This window comes from Artemia franciscana, chromosome 12, assembly GCF_032884065.1.
Source record: "Artemia franciscana chromosome 12, ASM3288406v1, whole genome shotgun sequence".
NCBI lineage: Eukaryota > Metazoa > Arthropoda > Branchiopoda > Anostraca > Artemiidae > Artemia > Artemia franciscana.
The window spans coordinates 32,596,854-32,606,734 of NC_088874.1; the positions used below are offsets into that span (position 1 = coordinate 32,596,854).

The 9,881-nt window shown below is 34.9% G+C and overlaps 1 protein-coding gene across 7 annotated transcripts in view; it reads left to right on the top strand.

The window, feature by feature from the left end:
* Nucleotides 1–9,584, top strand: part of LOC136034005 (protein grainyhead-like) — a 213,170-nt gene extending 203,586 nt beyond the window's left edge. For 3 of the 7 annotated variants that reach the window (XM_065715043.1, XM_065715045.1, XM_065715047.1), the window contains 4 exons: nucleotides 2,898–2,966; nucleotides 3,814–4,012; nucleotides 7,406–7,473; nucleotides 8,652–9,584. In XM_065715043.1, the coding sequence (XP_065571115.1) occupies nucleotides 2,898–2,966; nucleotides 3,814–4,012; nucleotides 7,406–7,473; nucleotides 8,652–8,781 (466 nt within the window). In that variant the 3' untranslated portion in view covers nucleotides 8,782–9,584. The remainder of the gene's footprint in view (nucleotides 1–2,897; nucleotides 2,967–3,813; nucleotides 4,013–7,405; nucleotides 7,474–8,651) is intronic. The other 4 variants (XM_065715041.1, XM_065715042.1, XM_065715044.1 and 1 more) reach the window with 3 other exon arrangements.
* Nucleotides 9,585–9,881: the final 297 nt, after the last annotated feature.

The following is a 9,881-nucleotide window of genomic DNA, read 5'->3' on the forward strand; positions in this document are numbered from 1 at the left end:
TGGTAATTCAAAGGCGTGAATTATGAGATAAGTTTTTTACAGGATAGCCAAAGACTGAATTATAAATCTTTTTAATTTTTAATAACATATATGAGTTTTCCTATTTTAGTAAACCAAATTTAACCTCATGTCCAAATAAAACGTAAAAAATGTGGAGTGGACTAACATGAGGCTTTATTAATAAAACATGTAAGTGAGAGAACACGAAATACAACAAACGATGTTGCCGCAGGATAGTAAATTATTTTTTAACTGAAGTTTCGAATATTGTAAATAAATAGTAAGCATTAATTTTCAGGCACTAGACCATTCTTGCCTACCAAGTTGTTACACAACAGATGATTCAGCGGACATTAGCTTATGAATTTTTCCTTTTTTATTTTTCAAATTCGACATATAATCGGAATGCAACTGGTAGATTGTTTTTCGAAACCAGATATAATTGACTCATTTTTATCTAACTATTGAGATTATAAAGAAAACATACAATTGTCAGGAACGCCATAAGCAACTTTGTATTCAATTTTTTTTAGATAATCTTTTTTTTTTATAAAATGTAAGCATTTTTTTTTTTTACTTTTGACAACTGGTCGCTGGCGAGTATTAGACCTTCAAGGCATTGTAAAAACAATCCAAAATCACTTTCTTCTTTCGTAGTACAAGCGAGAAAAAAGTGATTGGCCATTGGAGGCAAATAGCAAAAAGTCAGTGTTCCCTTAAAGACTTAATCAAATGGGGGAATTTATGGGAGTTTGATCTTCGGCGATTTGACAAAACAGTATAAATGATCCAGTTTATTAATAATATAACAATAATTTAATTCTCGGTAGAAGGGAAATGAGAACTACTAGCGCCATTGACACTGTAGTATCTGGTAACATGAAGAAAAGTAGAAAAATTCAAAGAACATTTGATGTTTGATATATGATTAATTAATTGTGCGATGAATAGGATCAAAGCTGAAATTTTCCTGAAAGCAAAAAATTTCAGCTTTAATTTATAAGTATCTATGTAAGTATAATTAAATAATTGCTCTTTTAAGAATTATTTTAACCCAAAGCCAGTTGGCACAAAATACGCACATGTAAGCTTGGGAAAATTTTTGCTGGTTAGGTAGGGTATTTGGTTTTAAGCTAGTAGGCATACTAGCGACATTATTCTACTTTCTTAATTTCCTTATATTTTGAAGTACCTGGAAAGGCGAGTATGTTGCAATTCAGACTAAGTTTAAAAAAGGAGCATAATCCTCTAACGCTACCTGGTCATGGTGATCTTTCTTTTCCCCACTAGCGCCACTGTCCGCTCTTATAGTTTTCCCATGCTCTTTGCACCAAACGAGATACTGGGAATCCGATTATACCAATTAGTAGTAGTTAATTAAACGGAACAAACCCAAAAAGATCAGTTAATCCTAATAGAATATAACCTTCAAATAACATTTAGCTTATATAATAGTATAATTTGGGGTGTATATTTTCATATTGGGGGGGGGGGGAGGTAAATTATTTCGACAGCGTCCCTAAACTAACCACCACCTCCAGCCCCTAACGTATAAATATATAGCCCAAATTATACAAGTACAATGCATTCTGTCACCCGTCGTTTGTTTTTGTGGCTATGAAAACGGTTTTCTGAGATCCAACCTAAGCGTAATGCTTTGAGTGTGTTTCGTTTAGCCAACCGATCAATCGACATCCTTTTTTGTTGTTTGGGTCCATGTTGATGCGGGCGAGGCGTATACACAGAGGAGTGTCCTTCTGGCTCGTACTTTTCTTATGAAAATCATAATATCTATACGGTTTCTTCTAAAACTATATTATTAATTCTCTACCTAAAAAAAAATATATTCCAGCCTACTTGCCATGCTGCGGGCACATTGATGTCCATTAAACAACGATTGAGTAAAAAAAATTCCAAATAACTATACGAGTAGTTCAGAGTACCATCGTGTCATCTATAATCTAATTTGAATTATTTAATAAAACTAACTGAATTTAAAGTAATCATGTGTGTGCTCAATCTGTCAATGTGTATCATATTTAATTGACTACGACTTGAGCACAAGACGAGATATTATCGACTTGAGCACAAGACGAGATATTGAGCACAAGACGAGATTATAGTTAAATATGAGAGCTTGGTTGTTATACTATGAGTTCAGATGTCAAGATTAAGGTGGAGAACTATTTGCTCAGAAATTTTGTATTCCTCATTATAAATCAGTTTGTCGAGAGACTGCCTACTCTATATCATCTGGCGATCTCGGAACGCCAGTTGTTTCGCCGCGCATGATACACATCTGCCATAATGCTTATACTTTCCGCCATTTGCTGCCTACTGCATAACTGCCATACTGCCATAACTGCCATAACACATGAAATAATTATAACTCTCTCCTTGCATGTCACCTAGTCTACACTTATTTTTAATTTTGGCAGCCTTTAAGTTCTTTCTGACTTAACAGAAGGGCTGCTATGGTAGGACTGCCGTGAACATGTTTTTTTTATGATTTTTCTCGCCAATGGACAGTGTTCTTTCATTCTCATGCTAGCTACTGTAGTAATGTTGCTGTAGCGTGTACAATAGTTAAAAAGAATGTTTTTAATTTTTTTTCTATTTCTTATTTTTGCCAACCGAATATCCATTTCATGTCCTTTAAGGAACTGGCCCAGGAGTTTTATTAGGTTTCGTCTTGTCAAAGTGAAAAAATATCTATGCACGGGATAATGTCCTTTCTCCCCTCCCCTCAAAAAACTGCCTCCGAGCCAAAACAGCTACGTACGCGCCTCCTTCATCCCAATGAATTTATAAATAATTTAATAAAACTTAAATAATCCTAAAATAAGTGAAAATAAAAATAAAATAATAAGAAAATACTTAAGTACGATAATTTTTAGACTTCGTGGATTGCCTCGACAAGTTGCACCTACAGCAGCAATAGAAGTTTCGCCAGATCCTGAAATTGGGTACGAATTTATTTACTTGGTGTAGGTTTCCATGTAGCTTGCTCTGTTCAATCCTACCCATCTATGTTTTAATTTGGATTCTTTAGAAAGGTGATTGAGTGGAAGTTTTTTTTAATGTTTGTTTTAGAAAATAACAACTTAAAATACAAAAAGTTTTTTTTTGCTTAATGGTGGATTTGATACTCGTATTTTTCTTCCTTCTTGGATTATCTTGACTCCATCAATTGTCTTTGTTGAAAGCTTGAAGGGTATGGAGTAGTGCTTCTACTTGAAAGAAAAAAAGTGACAATATTTTGTAAGACAATCGTAGACAATTTGATGAGATATGAAGCATGATTTGTCCCAAATCCTGCAATTGAGGTTGAGCCCTTTGCTAAAAGCTGAAAAGCATTCAATAGAATGAAAAAAGTATGATAAAAAATTTACTTTAGAAAACCATTTGTGGCTAAATATTTACACATTGGAGGAGTGGGGGTAAAGTATAGCAGGTCTGTATGTAAAATGTATTAGCTACAATTATTCTGCATATTATGAAGTAAGAATTATTTTCTGACTCACTTTACATACTTTACACCCCCCCCCCATTGTGCAAATGTATAGCCCAAATATTTCCACCTATTCTGTTTCTTGTTTTTGTCTTGTCTCACGCTCAGCTGAAAGAAACTAGCGAAAGAAACCGGTTTACAGTGCGTTCACGGATGAACAACATGAATGGTCGGTGCTATATCATACGAGTACCTTGTGTAATTTAAAACAGTCGAGGCCCAACCTCCCCCCCTCCAAAAAAAGTACATTTGGCTTCTAAGCTGAGAACTCTAATTATTTATTTGTTGTTTTTTTTTTGTAGAAGAAGGCAGATAGAGCTTCCATCAGATCCGGATTTGGTTAGTTCACCTCATTTGTACTCAGGGGGTGCCGTTGTGAAACGGCGACGACTTAGGCCGCCTGAATATGAAGCTATACTGATTCATGTGCGTCAAGATGGAGAAGATATATTCACGTCACTTTATGTAGCACCGCCTACAGTTCAAGGCCTTGTGGGAGCGGTAAGTGTTCCTGCCCTTTTCCCTAGAGTCTTTTTGAGTCTATTTCTTGGGGCCCTGTGTACTTCGAATTCCAACTTGTTGGGAAGTTGTAGGGGTAAATCGAAGCACGTCCAGTGTATCCCGGTTATCGAAATAGCGTATCTGCAACATCTATTTTATAGATAGGAACATCATAATAGCATATTAGCATTCATTTTTGGTGGGGAATCACTCACCCCCCTCCAAAACTGAATTTTTAGCTTGGTCTCTCCTCCCTTTTATTAGCTGCATCAGGTATAGTATTTTGATCACCTTGCAACACATAACGTCATTTGGTTTACCTTGATGCTTACCTATAAATATGTTTTAAATTCCATAGTGCTGAAAGGGTTTAGGTGGATCTAAGAAAAAAAATTTTTGATTCGTGTTCAAGCCAAATGGCGTATCTCACACTCAATAATTCGCAAAAAAAGGAAATGTGTCTTCAGCTTTATTTGGGAACTTTTTCTTAAAGTAGCTTTTTATTTTAATCAGTAAGGCATATCCCCAAATTCCAAATATTTTTGGGCTTGAGTCTTCTGCTTCAATAGTCTTTTTTACTTTTATTTATTTAATTTATGTAATACCATTGACAAAAATGGTTAGATATTCATTTTAAATTTAGAAGATAAAACTACCTTGACAATTTTAGCAGCATTACAATGCCAGACTTTATGCAATGTCGCAATTAAACTTTAATTGGTGTCTTGTATGTATGTGCACTTTTTATCGGTCAAGACAAATGGTTTTTACATGTCTTCAATTCTTGTCGTTTTAAGATTATATCGCCATTATTTATTGCTTTGATTTAAGGTGCTATTTAAGTTTTATTTTACAGCTGGGGTGCCCGTCATAATTTCTCCAGAGGGGGTGTAAGCCCTGGCACGTATGTAAGAATTTACCTTGTGGGAGGGGCACAAACGACAAACCAAACAACTAGTAGATTAAATGTAAAGAAAATTAATTTCTGCTATGTCATTGACGACCTTTTTATATTTTTTTTTCTTCGTTTGGATACGAAGAAATGAAAATATTAAAAGGAAAAAACATAAAATATCATATTTTACTTTCCCCCGCCCCCAGCTGAAATTTAATTTCTTCAGGAATCTTGTCAAAACTAAGATAAACAGATTAGGTTGTCTTGTCAGGGCTTGGGAGCACCTAAAAAGGATTTCGTAAGAGGAATAGGCCTGAAATTCCACTCTTGTCTATATGACTAGGCCAGTCTAAATAAATCTGGATAGAGGAAGGTGCAAGTCTAAAATACTTCCAGAAATGAATGTATTTTCCCCCCAAACGCTGCAAAATTGTGTATTTGTAGTACTCCATGGATATAGGGTGCTCGCTTTCCCCCCCCCCCCTTGTAAGACCCCCGTGCATTGCAGATAATTTCCAACTGTGCGTTACACTTTATCTTTGAGTTGTTAGCAGTGGTAAGTTTTGTCAACGGTGGATTTTGTAGGTTCAGACCAGGGTATAATTGACGATGGGGAAGGGTGGAGGGAACTGTCCCTTCCAGATTTTGGTTTAACTCCCCCTCCCAGTACTCCGATTTGCCCCCACCCCAGCTGAAATTTAGTTTCTTCAGGAATCTTGTCGAAACTAGATAGGCATGCATAATTTAAGCATCCAGAGAAACGGTCAGTTTTATTAATAAATCTATACGTTTATGGTGTTATATGGCTCATTTTTTAGTTTTCACTGTAATTTTTACTTCATTTGGTAAAATTGGCTCCAACTTTGCCCCTACCCAGGATTCTAATGAAATTACGCCACCGATTCAGACCCCAACCCACCCCTGAATTGATTCGTGTTGTTTAGCATATTTTACATAGGTTTCAAAGCATAATACCAATGAGTCCTTCTCTGATAAAATCCCTTGCTGAACCACAAAATCGCTGCTAGAACTGCTTAGGTAAGCTATTAGAACGAAAAGCTGGTTAGACTGTCTAAACAGAAGGTTCAGTTTGTAGGGCCATATCTACCTGCATAGTAGTTAATCTCACTCAAGCTAAGTCGATTATATGAGAGTGCACACAGAAAAACCGGTTTTAAACAGATCAAGCTTCTTGAGTGTAGTTGGTATAACACGTAAATACCAAAAAATTTTGTAGCCCCCTCCCCCTGAAAAAAAATCCTAAATTTTCTATTGGCTTTAAGGTAAGGTATGACCAGGGGCGAATCTCTAGCATTTTTATTGGGTGGGGAGCAAGAGGTGTCCATATCCGGATAGTCAAGGGGCATGGGATATATAATAATTTCTTTCCACATTATTGGGGGGAGGGGGGTCTCCGATGAAAAGTAGTGAAGGGTGTTCATGCGGAGGGTTTAGTTCTATTTCTCATTGTAAGGGGTTATTTCCAATATGCTTGTTTTTATTTTGAAGAAGCGAATTGAGCCACTTAGGTACACAACTGGATATACCAATTTTTACGATTATGGATATTTTGCTTTTAACCTTTTCTTCTTCTTTTGGATACGAAGAAACGAAAATGAAAATATTGAAAGGAAAAAAATATATCAAATTTCATATTTGTATTATTATTTTTATGTATATTATATGCATTTTTTATGTTATTTATATTTCTTCATCGGAATGAAAAAAAAAATATAAAAAGCATATCTGTGTAATAGATATATATATATATATATATATATATATATATATATATATATATATATATATATATATATATATATATATATATATATCACATGGATGTGATTTTTAGAGATGTCTTTCTTTCCTATGAGAAAATATAAATAACATACATATAATAATATCTTATATATGTGCTATATATATATATAAATACATATAATCAAATTATTTTTTTTCATAATTTTTTTCTTTATTGATATTTTTAGCTACATACTAGTCAATGAGCCACTCAGACGACATGCATAAAAAAGGGGGAAAGAGTGCATACTGTTTTGTAAGGGCTAGAGAAAATACATTTTGCCCACTCCCTTGAAACGCAAGGTCTTAAGTCCCCTCTTAACCCCTTCCTTTAAGAAATTTAGTGAAAGTTTCAGTTTGATCCCCCGCCGTGAGACAGGAAAGGATATGCTTTCCAAACTACGTAGAAATTTGTCACCTCTGAATGAAACCTATAAACTCTATAAAATTTATACAGTTAGGAATACTCGCTGGCCTTCAGGCTTGAGGCTTCAATACAAAAATACGCTCTCAGGTGAGGATCCAAAACCTATTGACTGTTGGTGTCGCTGATATATTTTCGGAAACAATTAATTCGTCTCTTGTATAACATTTTGTGATTGTTTCCAGATTAATGATTGGCTGGCAGTTACCGACATTTACTTATTACATAAATTCTTGTGTTTCTATATGATTTATTTTACTTTTTTTTATAGATTGTTGAAAAGTACAAAATGTCAGCTGAAACCATTCGAGGCCTATACAGGAAAAATAGGATTAATGGGTAAGTTGCTCTTAAAATTGATTTTGTTGTACATTACAATTGATGTCACATAATGCCTTTGGACTTCTTACAATTGTTTTATGAATAAATCTTTCCTTCTTTAAATCGTTCTCAGTAAACTAGAGTATTTTGTTTTTGCTTTATATCATTTTCGAGTAAACGTTGGAAATAAATGAGAGATAATCCTCCTCCCCCCCCCTGTGTTTATATGTGTGCCCCTTTTCCCCACCCCATGACAGGATCCATTGTTAGTTTATAGGAGTGAATTAAATAATATAGTAGGTTAGATAGTTGCAGCTTTCAAACATACTTTTTTGGAGTTACTTAAAGTTAGCATGTAAATACCAAAGCCTAGGTATGAAATTTGAAAGTGCCATTTCAGGTAGTATTATCTTAGCTGTCTGTCAATGGAAGGGAGGGGGGGCTAAAATTTTACAAATAAAATACCTTTACTTGGTATTTCTATTTAAGAAAATTGAAAACTCAACAAAACTGCTCTCCCCCTCCCTCCTTACATTGCAAGAAAACCTTGCCATCCCCCTTTTCTTGGTATTTTTATTCAAGAAAATTGAAAATTCAACAAAATTGTCCCCTCTCTCCCTGCCTTTATTAAAAAAAAACTTTTGCCCTCCCCCTACATGCCATATCAGGCAGTTAGTCATTAATTAGCCAATCGGGGAATTTTATTACGTAATTCTTTAGATTTGGAGTAGAGTACTCTAGGGCAAGTAATTTGCCCTTTGGATTATAGTTATTATTTGAATGAAAATGTGTATAAGTGTTGGTGTATGTGTTACCTTCATTATCTGAAGGATATATATTTTCTTTAAGGTCAAATCATCCCCCAATCACTCATGGTTACGTCTCAAGGATGCATCTATGGCAGGGAAATACGCAAGTAGGGAAAGCTGGAATGTTTATTTGATGAGGGGGCTTCTGAGCCGTCTGAACGTAAAAAAAGGAAGCTTTACTCAGTTTTACACTAAAGTAAATCCCAAAAGGTTGAATTAATTTTTTTCGGATTTTTGCTGAAAAAGAAACAATGTGTATATTGTAACACTGTATAGCGTAACACTTCTCAACTTTCTTGAGAAGAATTTTTCAAATCAATTTTACCTGGATAAAGCCCCTTTTGAATCACTCAGTCGATCTACAAATAAATTTTTCTTTTCTTCCAGTGCTGTATCAAGATTGGACGACAACGTTCTGAAGCATTACTGCAATGAAGAATTGTTTCACATGGATATCACGCGAACGGACAGTGACGGACTTTACGACGTCACTTTTGTGGAATTAGATCTGTCTTAGTACAAATAAAAAGCAAAGCCTTAAATTTGTGTTTTGATTGCAACACGAATTTGTGTTTGATTTGTGTTTGACAACGTCTTATACCATGACAAAAAATGTTATGCTCAATGTGGGATAAATCGTGTGCCTTTCCTAAACACTTGAGAAAACGGGCATTATGAGTGCACAGCGTTTCGCGCTGTTCGCCTAAAACAAAACCAGTGTTTCTTTTTGTTGTGTAAAGTGCCATGTTTGTGCCACGGCATATAAACGCCAGTTTGTAGTTAAGACATTAGTGTGTGTTATTCATGTGCCTTAATTTACCTGAACAATAGTCTTTTGCAGTGCGGGATTTGAGTGTTGATTATTTTGTATCTTTTAAATCGCTTACTTTAAGTAGCAGTTTTTGTGTTTTTAGACATTATGCTTTGTTTAACAAATATAAATACTAATTTTTGACAGGTTTAAAAAAAATGATTTGTTTAAATTTATGGTTTTAGCATCAAACTAAATTGTAAAAATATATGTATATATGAGTCCTATTTTTTTTTTCACCAAGTGTGTATGATCTGGGAAGCTTAAATGGCGAAAATACTCGATATACACTGATAAAGACCTTAGAAACAGGAATTCACTGGAGAATGTTTTTATGGCACTTGGTATTAACCAAGTGACATATAGTATTTTTTGGGGGGAGGGGTAATTTCATTAAACACCACCCCCATAACCTGACAGGGATTTTTGAAAAAATGCGGTCAATTTGCCTCAAAGATTTTGCTTTGGATTTTACTGCATATCTGAAAAATTAAAGGTTTTCTTTTCAACTTAACAGTAGTTTTATATTGACTAACTTGGCACACGGAATTGGTATGCTTAATATCCATAAGAACCTATTCTTGCTCCCTGATTGGTGTATTGTTTTAGCTAGCCATTGTTACGGTATGGCTACGTTTAAACCCTATAGCACTGTCAATATTTGACTGGCTACAAGGTCGTATCCAGAGGTGGGGGCAGGGGGTTTGACCCCGCCCCTCCCCTCTACGAAATGTTTGTCCGACTAGTAAAAACGTAACAAAAATGAATGTAAACAAATTTTCGATGTGCTTTTTAAAGTTTTTGTG